General features: G+C 43.2%; 1 protein-coding gene across 7 annotated transcripts in view; it reads right to left on the reverse strand.

Moving 5' to 3' along the window:
- TBC1D1 (TBC1 domain family member 1) overlaps positions 1-19,115 on the reverse strand; it is a 225,072-nt gene that overhangs the window by 107,753 nt on the left and 98,204 nt on the right. For all 7 annotated transcript variants that reach the window (XM_086705242.1, XM_086705243.1, XM_086705241.1 and 4 more), the window contains 4 exons: positions 11,997-12,515; positions 9,054-9,143; positions 5,615-5,719; positions 4,263-4,395 (listed from right to left, as the gene is read on the reverse strand). In XM_086705242.1, coding sequence (XP_086561368.1) covers positions 4,263-4,395; positions 5,615-5,719; positions 9,054-9,143; positions 11,997-12,515 — 847 coding nt within the window. The remainder of the gene's footprint in view (positions 1-4,262; positions 4,396-5,614; positions 5,720-9,053; positions 9,144-11,996; positions 12,516-19,115) is intronic.

Below are 19,115 nucleotides of genomic sequence, written 5' to 3' on the forward strand. Positions count from 1 at the left end.
ATGCTCAACATGACGTGTATCACCTTCCTCAAAATACTCCCTGAAGTGGGTACCATGTTTAGTAATCTCAATGCATAAATGAAGAAACTGAGGCACAGGAAAGTCCAGTATTTTGCCCTGGGCCATCAGCTAGGTCGGGGACAGAGTCAGACTCTGAACCATGTTTTTTGCCTCCACGAGCAACTCTTCAAACTCTCCACTGCCTCCCTTTGCCCAAAGAGTCAAGTCGCTTGACACACAAGTAGCTTCAATACCAAAGTGAATTCAGAGGAAGGTGAGAGTATAGAAAAGACAGATGGGTTTCGTCAGGGCACAACTCAGGTGTTCTTCCGGCAAGCTGAGAACACAGAGATGCTTTTACTGTGCTGTAACTACTTAAATGTTGAATCAAAACGGTATTTAAACTTAGGAGTAAAATAAGCAGTCATCACTAACCAAAAGCCCTCCCTGCAGGCCTTGGACACAATGTAAGCATCCTATTTTGGAAAAACGTGGCTTGTCCGATGAGACACTCACACGCAGAGGGAACCCCTGGGCTCCACGAAGAATTCAACTAATTATATGAGAGACCAACTGGGCAGCAACACAGACTATTCACATTCGGCAGGTATGAAGAGATGCCTTAACAAGTTTTATCCTTGCCTCCAGGATGCCTCAGTGCATGCCCCACATCAAACCAGAGGTGAGGTTTCTCACGCACGCAGGCCCCAGTGCCTGGCTGTCTACCCCATGTTCACAGCACACTTTCCACAGGGCTTCTCAACACCTTGCGCTGCCCTGGGTGGTTCCAGCAGCACGGACGTGGCACCCTCAACACGATGCTACAAGGCTTTACCAGGGAAAAGGGACACGAGGAACAACACAGAAACAGGGAACCAGAGTCCAGGGCATTCGAAAGCTACGATCCCTCCGGCCGGGTTGTTAGTGAGGCCACCTTCACACTGCTGACGCAGAAAAGGCTCTTATTAAGGGAGGTCTGATGAATGACTTTGCTTTGCCAGAGGCAAACCTGGACAGCAAAGGAAAACCTCAGTTCAACCTTTTTTCCTTTTCGGTGAACATACAATTCAGTCTAGCAATTCCCAAAACGCTCCGCTCAACTTTAAAATGCACAAAATGCTAGATCCGCACCACTAGGACTTGTGCGGACTTCCAACCCAGACCCGCTTACACGACGTGAGCGGCGCGTCCGCCGTGGTTGGTGTGTACAGCGTACATATTCTTGTCGAAATCCCGGGGCACAGACTGACGATTTCAACCGATCAAGAAAGCAGCCTTTTAAGTCCTTCTTCTTGTGGCCACGTCACTGGTCCGTGAACAGAGTGCTCGGCCAGAGCCTGACTTCCTATGAGAACTACTCTCACGGGAACCTACAAGGAGCTTTAATAAACCACTTCATTCTACTTATTAGGAACACAATATAGCAAAAAGCACGGGCTTCCAAGTGTTCCTAAAAGCATCTCCCGCCTAAGGATGCCTGTAACGCTGTGTCATCTATACTTAAGAAATGCTTCCCATCAGGGTGGGCACTACACAGCCTCCCAGCCTTCTACCTGTGCTACTGAGGATGTTTTTACATGAGCAGAGCTCTCTGCTTTGCTTGGATTTTATCAGGTAAAAAAGACGAATTAAATAATAATTCCAACACTACAGCAGCAAAATCCCCACCTTGACGGAACTTTTCAGCTCTCACTTTCTGAAAGCTAGGCCAGACCACAGAAAGATTTATCAGGTGGAACTCTGGAATCCTTCCAGCTCCTGCAGATCTCGGTCTGCTTTATCTTCAGGGCCAGAGTCCTTGTTGGCTTCTTAATAAGCTCTCAAGGGACATTTCTGTCATCATTTACCTTATCTTGACAACCACTAAGGGAAGGGTTAGGGATCCTTTCAGATGAGATCTCTAGGTAAAGCAGAACTTTTCTCATTTCCAGCTCTATTTTGCATAATGTCAGCAAACAGTAGCAACTAGGAAAGCACAGTTGAAAATATTAATCATTTTGATTTATTTTAAAGAGCACTATAATGTCTGTAAACGAATCTCTGAAACTTAAGATGATAACTGTCAATCCATCTCACTTAAAAAGGGAAGTCAAATACCACTTCACACCCACTGGATGGTTATCCTAAAGAAAGTAACACACGTGGGCAAGGATGTGCAGAAACTGGAACCCTATGCACTACTAACGGGAGTGCACGACGCTGCAGCCACTGTGGAAAATATAACGGCGGTTCCTCAAAAAATTAAATGTGTAATTACCATATGATCCAGCAATTCCACATGTGGGTATATTCCCAAAAGAATTGAAAGCAGGAACATGAACAGATACTTGCACACCAACTTGAGAGCAACATCACTCACAACAGCCAAAAGGTGAAAACAACTCAAACGTCTATGGACAGATGAATAGATAAATGTGGTATAAACACAAAATGTGTTACTAGTCAGCCTTAAAATGATATAAAATCCTGACACACGCTACAACGTGAATACACCTAGGAGATGTTATGCTAAATAAGCCAGTCGCCAAAGGAAGCATGAGTCCACTTAGATGACACACTAGGGCCATCACATTCACAGAGACAGAAGTAGAGTGGTGGTGGCCAGGGACCAGGGGAGGGGCAGAGGGAGTTACACTTCAGTTGATTCTCCACTTGGAAAGATTACAAAGCTCCAGACACAGAAGTCGGCAATGACCACATAACAACGTGGATCTACTCAATGCCACTGAACTGTACGCTTTAAAAAGGCTAAAATGGTCAGTTTTATATCACATGTACTTTCACCACAATTATGCAAAAAGGAAAATGAAATCCAAATAACAATTGTGTTCTTCTCTACACAAGTAACGCTTATTAGGAGTATTCTAGGGGCGCCTGGGTGGCTCAGTCGGTTGAGTGTCTGATGCTTGATTTCGGCTCAGGTCATGATCCCAGCGTTGTGGGATCAAGCCCCGCGTCAGGCTCTGCGCTGAGTGTGGAGCCTGCTTGGGATTCTCTCTCTCTCTCTCCCCCTCCACCCCTTTTCCCCGGATCATGCTCTCTCTCAAAAATAAAAATAAAACAAAGAAGTATTCTACAGACATAGGAAATTATCACATCTGTTTTGATGCTTACAAAAACATAGGCCGTTTAAATCCTGTGACTTTCCTCAGAATCGCACACAAAGTTTTAGAAATCCTCCTATAAATGGAAAAAAATGCAAAAGCAAGGAGAGAGAGGAAATGAACCACTTCAATGGCAGGTTCCCTCAGAGGATCATCATCACAGGCTTACCTTGTTCTCTGCCCCTCGCCTCCCCCTCGCCGCAGGCCCAGAAATGGAGCATCTCTCTCTTCCCACCTGAGGAAGATTCCCTCTCTCGTTCAGGAAAGGTCTCGTCTGTTCCACTCTGACCCACCCGGCCCTTGTGGCTCTGGATGTGCTGAAAGCTCCCCAGCTGCACAAAGCTGGGTCAGCTGGCTCTCCCCCCACCCCACACCCCCCACCCCGGCACAGCCTTCTCCTGGGGTGCAGCTGAGGGGCAGGTAACAGGGAGGGCTTTCCCTCGCAGGAGGACTCCTGGACTCACACACTAGTTTACCCCTACACTTCACTCACTCTTGATTTACTTCCCCCTGAAATGTGCGTATGACCAATCCCCTTTCCTCTCACAATGCGCTAAAGATCAAATTGGTAACAGTGCAAGTTACAGCACCTCGCACAGTGCCTGGCACACCTTAAATGCTCAACAAATATCAGCTGCAAATGGTAACATTTACCACAGTTTCTCCTGACACCAAATTTCTAGAAACTATCATCCACACTCAGTCCTTTTTACTCTTTCCCTTCGGCTCAACTGCAACCCTCCTTCTGCCCCCTTCACTCCATGAAAACTGTTCTGGCAGAGGTTACTGATGACCTTGTAATGGAAACACTCGGTGGAAATTCTTCAGCTCATATCTTAACTAGATCTCTTTATAGCAGCCAATAGGGCTGATCACGCACAACCTTGATAAATGCCATGCAGCCGGTAGGCAGCTTCTGGCTCTCTACTCAGAGCCCCTTAGAGGGGCGATGGTAGACAGGGATGTGGATGTTTATCTTCAAATCCTGAGCACCGAGCACAGTACAGAAGACACCCTCAGCATACTGACAGTTCACCTGTAATCCCTGTAACTAACATGAGCCTCAGGCAGAACCTTTCAAGGAATGCAGATTGCCTAAGGTTTTCCTGGGACCTTTAAGTCCCGAAATGTTAAGGCTTGAAGGGGGCCCCTACTCACCCTCTATCCGCTCACACAGCTTGTGCAGGCCCTGCAAGGGGCAGCCCTCACACAGCTGGACAGGCGTTTTAGCAGTCTGCTGCACCGCAGCCACAGTGAAAGCCTGCTTCAGGGTCATCATAATCTCATCAACCTGATCAGAGAGAAGATAGCAAAAAGCCCATTTAAGATGAGTGGAGCTGGGGCCCCTGGATGGCACAGTTGGTTAAGCGTCGGACTTTGGCTCAGGTCATGATCTCATAGTTTGTGGGTTCAAGCCCCACGTCAGGCTCTGTGCTGACAGCCTGGAGCCTGCTTCAGATTTTGTCTCTCCCTCTGCCCCTCCCCTGTTCATGCTCTCTCTCAAAAATAAACAACAACGGGGCGCCTGGGTGGCGCAGTCGGTTAAGCGTCCGACTTCAGCCAGGTCACGATCTCGCGGTCCGTGGGTTCGAGCCCCGCATCGGGCTCTGGGCTGATGGCTCAGAGCCTGGAGCCTGTTTCCGATTCTGTGTCTCCCTCTCTCTCTGCCCCTCCCCTGTTCATGCTCTGTCTCTCTCTCTGTCCCAAAAATAAATAAACGTTGAAAAAAAAAAATAAATAAAATAAACAACAACAACAAAAAGATGAGTGGGGCTGAGGGGTGCCTGGGTGGCTCAGTTGGTTAAGCCTCCCACTTGGCTCAGGGCATGATCCATAGTTTGTGATTTGGAGCCTCACGTCAGGTTCTGTGATGACACTGCAGAGCCTGCTTGGGATTCTCTCTTTCTCTGCTCCTCCTCTGCAGGGAGGAAGGGATAGATGGATGGATGGAAGGATGAATGGATGAATAAATAAAGACATAACTTAAAAAATAAATAAATAAACTCAAAATAAATAAATAACTTAAAAAAAAGATGAGTGGGCTGAGATTTCAGGACTCTGCAAAGACTGAGTATTTGAAGATTTGGGGGGGACCACTAATCACTGACAAACATAGTCATTATCGTAATATCTGCTAGGATTATAGTCTTAAAAACACTACCTAGATGTTCAAAACGCTTAAATGAGCTAAGGTAAAAACTAAAACCATAAATTAAATACTGACAAAAAAGCCAACTCCTCTGGACCAAAAATCCAAAATGACATTTTTTAACGCTGGGCCAGAGGGCAAAGTGAGCAGATTCCACAAAAAACAATGAAAATTGAAGACACATGCCCAAATAAGTCTTGTATGTATACTAGCTAATTGTTGAATAGTCATGATGAATAACTGAAGCCAAATAATGACACACTGATGAAGCTATATGGTTTGCTAAGGGAAGAAAAAAATCAGTGAGGTTGAAATTCCACATGAATAAGGTTTCCAGGGGAGAACTCTCAGTCGCACTTACCAGAGCCTCATTTGTGCACTGAAACACGTAACAGACGAAATGAAAGCCTCTGCCCCCTGAAGCCTCTCGGCAGATAAACCCGAAATGGTCCACGTGTCTAATACCCTGTTGAAGGCAGGGAAAAGAGGAAGGAACATTGAGCTGTATCCACAAGACGCACAACTGTCAGAGGGCAACTTAAGACTGACACAGCACAGTCTGACTGACCGGAGCACTATAAAATTAGTTTCTCAGATTTTCTGAAGCACAGTTGATACCAAACGTTACATTAGTGTCAGGTGCATGATGCAGGAATTGGATCAGTCTGCATGTTATGCTATGCTCACCACCAGTGTAGCTACCATCTGTCACCATCCAGTGCGATTAGGATACCCCTGACTATACTCCTTAAGCTGTACCTTCCATGCCTGGGACTTATGCATTCCACAACCGAAAGCCTGTATCCCCGACTCCTCTCCCCTCTGGCAATCATCAGTTTGTTCTCTGCATATTTGGGTCTAGTTCTGCTTTTTGTTTACTCATTTGTTTTTTAGATTCCACATATAAGTCAAGTCATGTGGTATTTGTTTTTCTTGGATTTATTTCCCTCAGCATAATACCCTCTAGGTCCATCCATGTTGTCACAAATGGCAAGAGCTCCATCCTTTTCATTGCTGTGTAATATTCCAGTGTGTGTGTGTGTGCGTGTGTGTGTGTGTGTGTACATCTTCTTTATCCATTCATTTATGCGCACTTGGATTGCTTCCGTATCTTAGCTACTATATAAATAAAGCTGCAATAAAAATAGGAATACACCTATCTTTTTGAATTAGTGTTTTTGTTTCTTTGGATAAATACCCAGTAGTGGAATTACTGGATCACATGGTAGTTCTATTTTTAATGTTTTGAGGAACCTCCATACTGTTTTCCACCATGGCTGCACCAATTTACATTCCCACCAGCAGGGTACCAAGGGTTTCTTTTTGTCCACATCCTTGCCAACACTTGTTTCTTGTCTTTTTTATTTTAGCCATTCTAACAGGTATAAGGGGATAGCTCACTGAGATTCTGATTTGCATTTTCCTGATGACTGTGATACTGAGCATCTTTTCATGTGCCTGTTGGATCTCTGTATATCTTCTTTGGGAAAATGTCTATTCAGCTCCTCTGCCTGTTTCTCAATTAGATTATTTGTTTTTCTGGTGTTGTGTTAAGTATTTTACCTATTTTGCATATTAACTCCTCACAGGATATATCATTTGCAAATATCGTCTCTCATTCAGTAAGCTGCTTTTTTCATTTTGTTGTTGGTCTCCCTCTCTATGTAAAAGCTTTTTATTTTGGTTTAATGCCAAAAGTTTATTTTTGCTTTTGTTTCTCTTGCTGGAGGAGATACCTGGAAAATTCTGCAATAGCCAATGTCAAAGAAATTACTGCCTATGTTTTCTTCTAGGAGTTTCATGGTTTCATGCCTCACATTTGGGGCCTTTGTTCCATTTTGAGTTTATTTTTGTGTATCGTATAAGCAAGTGGTCCAGTGTCCTTCTCTTGCATGTAGCTGTTCAGTTCTCCCAGGGCCACTGTTCAGCAGATGGCCTTTTCCCCACTGTATACTCTTGCCTCCTTTGTCACAGACTAATTGACCATACGATTATGGGTTTATTTCTGGGCTTTCTATTCTGTTTCACTGATCCATGGGTCCATTTTTGTGCCAGGACCATACTGTTTTGATTACTACAAGTCTGTTGTCTGTCTTAATATCTGGAATTGTGATACCTCCAGCTTTGTTGTTCTCAAGATTGCCTTGGCTATTTGGGGCCTTTTGTGGTTCCAGACGATTTTCTCAGATATTTTAAATATCTAAAAACATCTCTCAAATACGAAGATTAACAGTGTTCTCCTAAAATGTTATTCTGGTTACCCCTATAATACAAGAACAACTGAAAACCAGAGTTTTTACTGTTCATTTTAGTACTAAAAGGAAGTGCAGAAAAGTGGACACAGAAAGAGGAGAACTTTTCTTAGGTATTAAAGAAAAACTACTTCAAAAATCCAAAGTAGATAAGAGATTAATGAAGAAACACAACTACATGCGCACACACACACATGCAAATACAGTCACAGAGCTTAAAAAAAAAGTTTTAACACACATTTGTACTCCTAAAACACAAGTACTTAACTGGTATTAAGAATGAGTCACAAAGCATACACACAGAGAGTAGAGAGGCTTTTAAATGTAAGATATTAAGGCCAGGGTTGTACGCTATTGTTTCTCAAGAGCTCTTCTGAATAAATATGTAAACTTGTTTTGAAAGTATCAGCTAAGAGGCACCTTGATACAGATAAGACCTAGAGCATAATTATTAATACGTGAGTATCTCCAGAAAGCACCAGCATGCAGAGATACAAGTGCTATGAACTTGAAGTTCGGGTCATCATGTCAACTTGTAAGCTGCACCCTTTAGGAAATGATAAAACTGTCATACGAAAAACCAAACCTTAAACATTAACATTTCAATAGAAATAGCAGCAAATTGAGATTAAATTCTGTGGATAATCTCAGGCTGAACATTTTCCAATAAATGGGCAATCACTGACATATCTCAATCAATGCTCCCCAACAGCAAGGTAAACACATGCCAGGCATTAATTCTCTGGGGAAGAGGATTTGGAAAAATTTATTTTGCAAATGGTTCCCTATCCAACTACAAAAGGAACATTCTTTATTTTCACATTTTGGGAAAAGGGTTCAAAAGAGAAATTTTTTTTATGTAGATCATGTTATAAATCAGCAATGAGATTTTTGTTACATCTAGTTATGAGAAAATGGAAGTGAGGAAATGAGAAGCCGGACTTTTTAAAAAATAGCCGAACAATGACTTTAAATGACCTCATATTTGTTAGGAAGATCCTGAGTACAACTGACATAGCTTATTATAACTGATTCTCCAGAATCTCTCTATGAAACACGCCTAGGGAGACTATCAAGAAAGAATCAAGTAGGCATTGTATTCTGAGGAAAACATCCTTAAAGATAATCACTAATTCAAAGAAGAAGAAATAATGACTGGCACCCAAAAGAAGTGAAGAATTTTTATACAGTAGAAATGAGCACCTATTTAAAAACATTTACATGTATATATATGAATACATATAGTAAAACACGCACACACACATCTGGAAATTGTGACTACAGAACGTTACCACCAATAATTAAAAAAAGAAAAGTAGATGATGTATTCTCTCCAGATTACCGTTGCTGACAGCAAACTTAACTTCAAAATTATATGTAAATTTTGCCTTAATACACCAAATCGAAGAAGAAATGCAAGATCACAAATCAAGTACACCCAGAAAGTGTACATCTTGCAACCTTTTAGCACTTCTGTTGAATGACAGATAATAAAAGAGTTCATTAAAAATTCAAACGCCAATGAACCAATAACCCATCTCCATTTACCTGAGAGCAAAAGGATATTTCCTTAAAGTTTTTCTCCAATGCTATTTTTTTGGTGTCAGGACTGATGAGGTAAACTTCAGACTGGCCAATCTTAAAAGACAAAAAAAAAGAAACCAGTTTTTCATGAAAATTGAACTCAAATTTATCATACAAACATTCTCGTGTTGTGACCTATGGAAATGCAGAAGAAGAGGGGCAAGCTCTTCTAAGGTTCAAGTTCACTGCAAGTTCAAGTTGCAAGTTCACTGCAGAGGATGACCAGCTCCTGGGGCTCTGGTTTACCCTGGGGATTTCAGGCAGCACCTCACGTGTGTGAGTACATCCACCTGTGTAAGGCAGCGGTCTTCTTTTTTTTAATGTTTATTTATCTTTGAGCGAAACAGAGAGAGAGAGAGGCAGAGCATGAGTGGGGGAGGGGCAGAGAGAGAGGGAGACACAGAATCAGAAGCAGGCTCCAGGCTCTGAACTGTCGGCACAGAGCCTGACGTGGGGAATGAACTCACAAACCGTGAGATCGTGACCTGAGCCAAAGTCGGACGCTTAGCTGACTGAGCCACCCAGGCGCCCCTAAAGCAGTCTTCTTTGAGATGAAAGAACCAAATATCCAAAAGTTAGCAACCAAACCTCAGATGCCACATCTCCCCTTTGTAAGAAGTGAGGTGTCTATAAAAGCGAATCTTCCAGAAAGGGTTCTCTTTTGAAACTTCCAAAACACTTTCTAATGACATTTTTTTTTTTTTAACTGCAAAGTCTTTTAGAATTACTGTTAAAATAAGCTACCATGGTTGAGTACATACTATTTGTTAGGCGTTCAAATACCACTTACTTGACTTTTTAAAGTTAGAGCATTAGGGCCTCCTGGGTGGCTCAGTTGGTTAAGCATCTGACTTAGTCTCAGGTCAGGATTAGGATCCTCAGGTTAGGATTCTCTCTCTCCCTGTCTCCCTCTGCCCCTCCACAGTTCACTCACACACACGCTCGCTCTCTCTCTCAAAATAAATAAATAAACTTAAACAAATTAAAAAAAATAAAGTTAGAGTATTAGCATATGTTAACACTGCCTTACAGCTTTGGGTCAGCACAATAAACGCCATTATAGCAGAGGACTGTGTTGCCACAACCCATCCCTGCCTCAAGGGCCTTCTCATTTGCTGCTCCCTGAATTCACGATACTCCTACTAGCAGAGTATCTAGTTGGCCACACTGAACCTCTGCTCAGTGGAAAATCACTTCCTCCAAGGAGCCTTCCTGGAATCCTTAGATATTCTCACAGCACCCTCTACTTCCTTCTCCTTTGTGGCATTTATCTCAACTGTAATGAGGCCATTACTTGTACAATCGGTTGTCAGTCCCCCTTACTGGAATCTAACTTCCGTGTGGGCAGAGACCATGCCTGCCCTATTCACTGCTGTGACTTCTAGCATTCTGAAAGGGACCCTACACACAGCAGTCACACACTAAGTACTTGAAAATACATGCGCTGAGTAGCTTTCACAATGACACCACTATCTTTTTAAATACAGATCACAGACTAAAATGCAAAAGCCTGAATGCCAACATAGCTCTTTTCAGTACACTGGTTAACAATGAAAACAGCCCTATTTACCCACTGACACATCGTCTTCATCTTAAACCTGCTTACATCCAACAACCCATTAGCCTAAGTGGCAGCCTCCTTACCTGTTGGCCATCTCACTGCGCTGAGTTAGGCACAAAAACATTACACTTATGGTAATTTTGCTCTCACTAGAATATCAGCCGTGACATTCTAGAAGGGGGCTGAGAACAATCAGTTCCCTATACCATCAGAGGCCAGCTCCCTGCTGGGACAGCCCCGAGTCCTGTCAGCTCAGACCCAGAGACTCCCAAGGAGGGCAAGCCCATACAGAAGAGCCCAGAGCAGCACGGAACCCAGGAATCCCAAGCCGAGGACAGCTTCCCTATCCATTTCCTTTTCTGGTACTTGTCTATTAGTTTACCAAACCTCTTCTAGAAAACAAGGGAGTAAGCAGTTGGCTGAACTATTATTTCAGTTTGGGTATAAATTTTAAGTATCATGTTCTCCCCAAACCAATTACTCTGATTAACAAAGGATAAATATTTTATAATTTAACAGAAACAGTAAAGAGGGAGTAATTTCCAATTAAAAGATTTTGTTGAAATATATTTCTTGAAATTAATGTAGATTTTTAAAAAATCCTTTTGGAGTCTCTTAAATGTGTCACCTGTTCCTTCCATTGAAAAGGTACCTTTCAACCAAGAGGGTGGGGAGTGGGTAGAGATAAGAACATACCAGTCGGTTAAGCGTTCGATTTTGGCTCAGGTCATGATCTCATGGTTCATGAGTTCAAGCCCTACACTGGGCTCTGTGCTGGTGGTGCAGAGCCTGCTTGGCATTCTCTCTCTCTCCCCGTCTCTCTCTCTCTCTCTCTCTCTCTCTCTCTCTCTGCTCTTTCCCCACTTGTGCTCTCTCTCTCAAATAAACTTAAAACAAAAAAATGATTGATTCTCTTTAGGTTTCCAACTATAATTTTATATGTATCTTTTTTAATGTTTGTTTTGAGAGAGAGAGAGAGAGAGAGAGAGAGAGAACGCGCGCGCACAGAGGAGGGGCAGAGAGAGAGGGAGACATAGAATCCGAAGCAGGCTCTGAGCCGTCAGCACAATGCTGGACATGGGGCTCGAACTCACAAAATGTGAGATCATGACCTGAGCCAAAGTGAGATGCTCAACCAACTGAGCCACCCAGGCGCCCCTCCAACGATGATTTTAAAGGTCTAAAACTAAAGGATTTTATCCTGAGAAAAGGATTATTTGCTCTAAAATTAGATAGATTCACACATAAATCCAAAAGCAATTTACTAAGAATCCATTCTCCATAAAGATTTCTTTTGAATGTGTATCTCACACTGGGGATGAGCCCGGGGCTTGATGATATTTTACCGTGAAGAGCATAGTTCGATTTTCCTCAATATCTGTCGGCTGCACAATATTGTGCCCGCTAATTAGGTGGTTCTCAATGTCGTTTTCCTCAAAGGACCTGAAGAGACTACTACTCCGAAGGCTTCCATCTTGAAATTCCTTCTTAAAGGCCAAAGAGCGCAGGCCGGGCTGGGAGAAGGATTTGCGCATGGGCCTCCCGCCCTGCTCCCCATTCCCCACCGGCTGGAGCACAGACCGGAACTTATCCGTGAAGGAAAGCCCTCCCACAGGATTTGGGGTTTCAGAATCCTGGGAGACCAAGTCAAATTCGGCTTTCCTGCTGCAGCTGACATGATTGAACTTCTCGATGCACTCGTCGATCAGGGCCGGAGGGGCCTTCTTGTGAGCCACTGTCACCCGGCCACAGAAGAGCACCTCAAACTTCTTGGCAAACGTCTCATCGAACTCAGACGGGCAATGCAGCTCCTCCTGGCGGGCAATCTTCCCGGCCTGTCGGATGGAGCTGATGATCTCAGGCACCTGCCAAGAAAGGAAGAGTGTTACTTGGAACATGCTGTAGTAGGTATGCCCACACTGGTGCGCACACACGTGTGTACACACACACACACACACACACACACACACGGCAGGAATATGCGAGGAACCAACGCTATGCTCTCCACAACCCCTCCACTGCATACTCCATGGTACTGACGCAGGATCCGTGGGGAATCCGGGACTTTCCGGAAATGTCTTCCCACGAGATGCACAACTTTCAGAAAGGAAAAGAGGAACAATACTGAGGAAGCACCTCTTATGTGTGAGGGCCTACGTTAGGGGACTGACATGCCCACAACAGTCTACAAGGTTGAGTGACGAGCCCGCGGACACACAACCCAGTGTGGCTGTGGAGTCAAACGTGGCTTAGTCCCTCTTCCAAGCCACACTGCGCGCCCTCTGCGGCAGCTGTCACCTCCCAAAGAGATCTGTCTCCGATGTGGCTCCACCAAAACGTTCTGCATTTCAGGGCGGTAGACCTTGGAGTGTCTTCCGCAATAAATGGGTGGGATGACCATGACAAGTGAGGACGGCAATTATCTTATCAAATACTTCTTCAAATCACAACGCCGTTATTTTCTTCAAAGACAGCTGACAATGTACTACTCGGTCCCATACTTCCTCACAGTTGAGCAGTGCTGACTGCAGAGCTAGAAGGTTTTAACCAAGGAGTGAGTAACCAAGGCTGTATCATTATCACGGCAACACACTGGGGCCTCTTCCCACAGAGACTCCAAGCCTCTGGATTCAGTGCAGAGTCACGATCAAGAGAACGAACAAAAGGGTCTCATGTGCTATCATCATTCCTACGGCAACATCCTCTCATCGTGAGCTGCCAGCAAGAGCCTTCAAAGCAGCAGCAGATATAAATCTGCGACCACAGTAAGCACCTGTGTGGTCACTTAGATGAAGTACGGCCACGACACTAACACAAGACGGGCATGAATTCAATCTTGCTAAGGAAGGACCTAGTTTTTGTTATGACCTAAACCACAATGCAATTTTTTTTCCCTTTTTTCTATGTAAGAAAATTCAATTTAAGGCCCAATACCCATAGGCTCAATGTCTTCCGACAACATTATAGAGGAAAGAACAGCAACAACAAAAAGCCTGTGACAATTCAGGTCAAAGATCAGCACATACAATAAAGGGAGATACCTGCAGGTTTAGAATGTATGCTTATATCCCGTAAGGCCCAATGGCTCCAAAGACTTTTCTTTGTGATTTCATATCAAGCACATCTTAAAGACGGAATCTCTGCCATAAAGATTATGATATACCCTTCCAAGGTATTTTATCATGCAAGGAGTTCAAATATATCTAGGTATAGTCTATATTTTAAAAATTGATTCCTGAAGCATAAGAGCCAAACAATACTAAATAAGCCAACATTGCAGCATATGTCAAGCCTCTATTTGCACCGAGTATGTGCTTGTGCTGTAGCACAGGCCACTACTGCCAAATCGCATAGCACACGGAAGCCTGGAGACGGTTAATGTGAAAGATGACAGGACTGAGAGGGAGGAAGCCCAGGTTCCATTCACACCTTTGCCAACGTGTCACTACAGGCCCTTGGCAAAAACTGCCTCAGTTTCTCTCAAAACAAACAAACAAACAAACAAAGCTTATAAGATTTTTCAGGCAAAGTTATTTTGGCAAAGAATTTTCAAAGGAAAACAGCCAATTCCTGCAGTAAAAAAACCTCGCTGCATTTCTGAGCAAGTGTATGAAATTATTTTGTCAGGAGTCACATGAATCTTTCCCATTGTTAAACTTACTCTCTGAACAGAAAAGTCAAAGCTTACACAGCCTTCTGAGGCTTGTTAGAATAACTTCATTTCTGTACGCTGGACCTTCCACTGCCTCTGAGGTGGTGGCGTTTTTCATTATATAATCAAAGGAGAGAGAAAATGTGTGAAGTCTCATGAACTTACGGTGACTCGGTAGCAAACAACACAGACACAAGTAAGACACCAAGTGGAGAGCCTGACAGGGGTCCCTCACTTCACAAGCTCAGAAGAGGCTGAGGAGCTCATCACAACCTCGGTCAGGGTTGAGGTTGTGGAAGTTTTTCCGACCGCCATTCGCTCCTACACAGTAATCACCATCCTCTCGAGGCAGGCTTTAAGTCCAGGACCAGAGCCCTCCTCCTTGCTCCGGTGAGTTGCAATACGAGTATGAAGGAGAGGACTGGGTTAAAAAGAATCACTGTGATCCTAACAAGAGCCTAACCATCTCAGAATATTTGACAGAATACTGTCAAACATAATACAGCATAATACAGCAATACATTGTGAACACTTACAAATCGAATGTTTCAAAATCACCGTAAGTAAGATAGGAGACTTTTTAAATAAAAAATGGGCTCCACTTGTGTGTAAGTTTGTAAATCCGTGGTTCACTTTAGCAGAACAGGCCTGGAGCACTGCTTTTCGAGAAATGAAGGCACAACATCCACTTGCAATGAATCATGAATTCTCCATCCTTTGTGACTCTGTCCTGGACCCACCTACACTGTTAATTGTTACAGGAGGGAACTGAGTCATGTACCTCATTTTATTTCCAAACCTTTTTCTAGGTATCACTCGACGCCAGGAGGTAGGGGTCCAGAAGCAAGCCAGTCCTGCCCAGGCAGGGAGTGGGGCCCAAGGATCTTTAGCCAGAACGTGTACAGTCCTGAGATGGGGTCTGCTGGGGGCCTGAACGCAGATGGGAGTCGAGAGCAAGGCCGGGTAAAGGATTCTGGAAGACCGCACACACAAGAATCGGCAGCTAACTGGGTGGGGGAGTTGAGGGCATGAAAGACAGCAGGTGGCTTGGAGAGACTGCCTCAGGCTGCGAACACAGGAGGAGGTTGAAGGAGACAGGAGGAGCTTGGCTTCCGTACAGGCTCAGTGACAGTAGGAGGGCTTGAGAGTAAAGGCATCTAGTGGGCAGTTGGGCAAGTGGGCCTGGAGTCCAAGACAGGACACGAAGACTGGGACGTCAACGGCTCACGTACAAGCGGCGGCTGACACCCCGGGGAACAGAAAAAGGGGAAGCAAAGGCAGAAGGCAAGGATGGGACCGTAGGCTACACGGATGTCTCAGATGCAAAGAAACTGAGGGAGTGAAGGCAGAGGAGGAGAAAGGGAAGCCATCAAGGATGACATCGGAGATGTCAACCGAGGGAGAGGAGGCCGTGGAGAGTCAGCAGTGGCTGGGGATACGTAAAAGTAAATAAAGGGGGGATGCCAATTCTAACCCCCAAAATAAACAAACTTAACCGAAAAGGGTCTCAAGGTAAAACTTCAGGCTATCAGAACATATACTTCAAATTACAATATTGACCGCAAACACAGTGACCCTTTTAGGGCAAATACATCAGGCCAGTGGGGTTTACTTCCATTGATACAATCTAAAAAATACTTTTTTTAGCGTAGCCACAGCTGTAATATCTACGTCATTTCTGACCACAGATCAGCAGCAGAGTAAATCAAAACTAACTACAGTAAAAACAAGAATCTGAAAAGCATCATACTGCAATAAATTCAATAATGGTTTGAGATTTTATTTCCTTTTACACTGGGAATCACAACAACAAAAAAAGTTAATTAAAATGATTCCCCAACAATGAAAAAAAAAAGGCCCTGTTTAGATATAAAATTTCTTAAACTGCTCTTCTGTCAGCCTATTTGAGTTTATACTAAAGCTCCTTCTTAAAGTAAATCTGCATCTTATTTCACAACCACAACAACTTTCTCCTGAATTCACAGTAACAAATGCAGAATTCACACGGTAACACTACATATATATATGGTTTCTGCAGCAGGCTTAAGGGAGTATTGTTTTAGAAGTCACCATAAAACCATAGTATAAGACAGTTAGAAACATTCACTTCCATAAATAAAGTCCTCATTTAAACATTTGGGTCAACTGTTTTGGTAAGGATTTAGGGATTTTAAAGGATGATAAACACATAGCAAGTGTAATTTTATTCACAAGGACTTAAGAGCTTCTAAAACAATATTTGGAATGAAAAATCATTTTATGTTACATTTATACCTGGTGTTTTGCTGCCAACTAGTAACAAATAAGAATTAACTGAATCTGAAGAAGCCCATATTTGTGTTTAAAATTCTAGCAATTTTTCCTATTATTTAACATTAAATCCTTCCCAAACTGCAAAAATACAGCAGGCCACACTGTGCTTTGTCCCTTGGATGAAATGTCCTCTCACTGCAAAAAGTTAAAACAACATGCTAAGGGAAAATTATTCTGCATAATTATTTTCCAGAAGGAACAGACTTGTGTTTCAATTTTGTCGGTAGTGAGTGTTTTTTTGTATTTGTTGGTCAGAAAGAAGGTAAATAGGGGAAGAAAACTAAATTAAACCAAGTATTTCCTCTAGCATATATGCCTTGAATTTTATACAAAATACTTAAGAAAATATCTTCTTACGAGTGCTCATTACTTAAATTATTTAAAGAGAATAAAATACCTGTCTCACACCATCCGGATAAGACATACGTGAACACTCATATTGTCCAACAGCTTGGCCTGTTGAGACTAGAGTCAACAAGAGATGTGAATACACTCCAACAATGAATAAGACAGGACTCCTCCTGATCTGAGAGGCTCACAGTCTAGGAAATAAGAGACACTCTAAATATATGATCTCCAGTACAATGTGACAGATGCTAGAATACAAACATGAGCAAAGCGGCTGAATGTGTGCTAGACAAGGCCGGTCCTGAGTAGAGGCCTCTCTTATCTGCCTGTCGGTCATGGAGCCTCACGGTGAAGGCCCCAGCTCCTGCTTTATGCTTACAATTAGCCCAAAGGTCAGACTCATGGGTTCGGTCTTCCTGAGAGATCAGACTTGCTCATTAGCTGACTGAGGAAGCAGCTGGCACGTAAGAAATGCTAATGACCGATGGCCCCTAACACGGGGCCACCCACCTCATTCATCCCATCCTTCTGTCCGTTGGGTCTTGATCTTTCCTCCTGTGTAAAACAGAAGTAGTATTCGGCTTCTCTAGTTCTGAAATGGCAAACTGGACAAACTCTTAGCTTTCAAACCCCATGAAAAGTAGTCTCTGCAAACACAAAACCCAGCATCCTACTCCAAAATAATCATTTGAAAGGTTCACTACAACCTTTTGACCAAACCAACAAGTTTCTACAAATGTTTAAAACAATGAGACTAAAACCAACATAAATGATTTAATGGCCGCAGGGGCTGAGGAAAGAGGGTGGAAAAGGTAAGCAAGGAAGAGTAAAAGAATGGATCGCTGTTAGATTGTGCAATTATTTTGTAAATTTTCTAAAACGATATTTAAAAGTCTTGATTGGCTAGCATAAATACTGGTAGATCATTGCAGTAAATCACTGAATGCTCAACTTGGGGAACAGAAGGCCTCAAAATCCAGTCCTCTTCAGCTGAGGCATTGGTTCTCAACTCAGGATTTAAAAAAAAAAAAAAAAAAAAAACAATGTCTAGACCCACCCCAGCCTGGATGAAGCAGCCTGTTTGGAGGTGGGGCCCCGGCACCTGCAGTGTTCAGAAGCACCGGGCAGCTCTGATGGGCAGAATCCCTGATGTATCTGTCACCGTCCTTCCTCATGTCCCAAGGTAAGGAATGCTCGCTCCTCACCCTGTCCCTCCCGCACCATCATACCCAAAACCTATGGACTATTAAGGTCCTAGGGGAGCTGTGTGCTTTAGCAGCATTGAAGCAGACCACCAGCACAGCCCCATACCATGTTTGTAGCAGACATGAACAAACTAGTGAAGACAAACAAACAAAAAAATCGCCACACAGATATTTGACCAGCCGTTTATACCATTTAAGGACAAATTTGATTTGCAAATAAATTCACCACATCTCCAAGGTCTCAGCTCTTTAAATGCATATGTGTTAATGTCCTATAAGAAATGCTACTCTGTAATTCTGATCAAAGTTTACTAACTTAATCTCTCAAAGACTAAGAAACACTCACAAATATAATAAACTAGCAGTTAATCACAGCAATCACCCAATGTTAATATGTATGTCACATAATCTTTGAAAAGGGACACTGAGATCCCTTTTCTACAAGGCAGGAACTATAAACATGTAAACATACTGAGAGAAAACATTAAACAAAGCTCCGGTTCCTTCTCCAGGATGAATGCCACAATCAGTTTTTATAAATGATGCCCTTTAGAAATTCTGCCACTGACAAGATCATGAATAAAGGAACATTTGGTCATATAGTGTATATTTATAAACAAAACAGCAAAATCAGCTAGAGGACTGGGCACCACTATAGTTTGCTTCTACCTAAAATCATCTACGACCAAATACATTGAACTTATTAAAACCGATTTTCAAGCTAGCAAGTGCCCATGTATTGTCTTGTCATGTCCAAATCAATCTTAGATGAAACACAGGAGATATGGACCCTCTACCAGGCAACAGACCCACGAGCCTTTCCACCTGTTCCCATTTATACCTCAAAACAAAAGTCCTTGAGAATCTCAGGACAGTTAAAAGCAGTTAAAGCCTTAGTGCAGGAGCCGATACCCCAGCCCAGAGCACCCCAAGCAGAGATGCATCCT

The sequence above is a fragment of the Puma concolor genome, chromosome B1, assembly GCF_028749965.1.
Source record: "Puma concolor isolate L17-30 chromosome B1, mPumCon1.1.hap2, whole genome shotgun sequence".
NCBI lineage: Eukaryota > Metazoa > Chordata > Mammalia > Carnivora > Felidae > Puma > Puma concolor.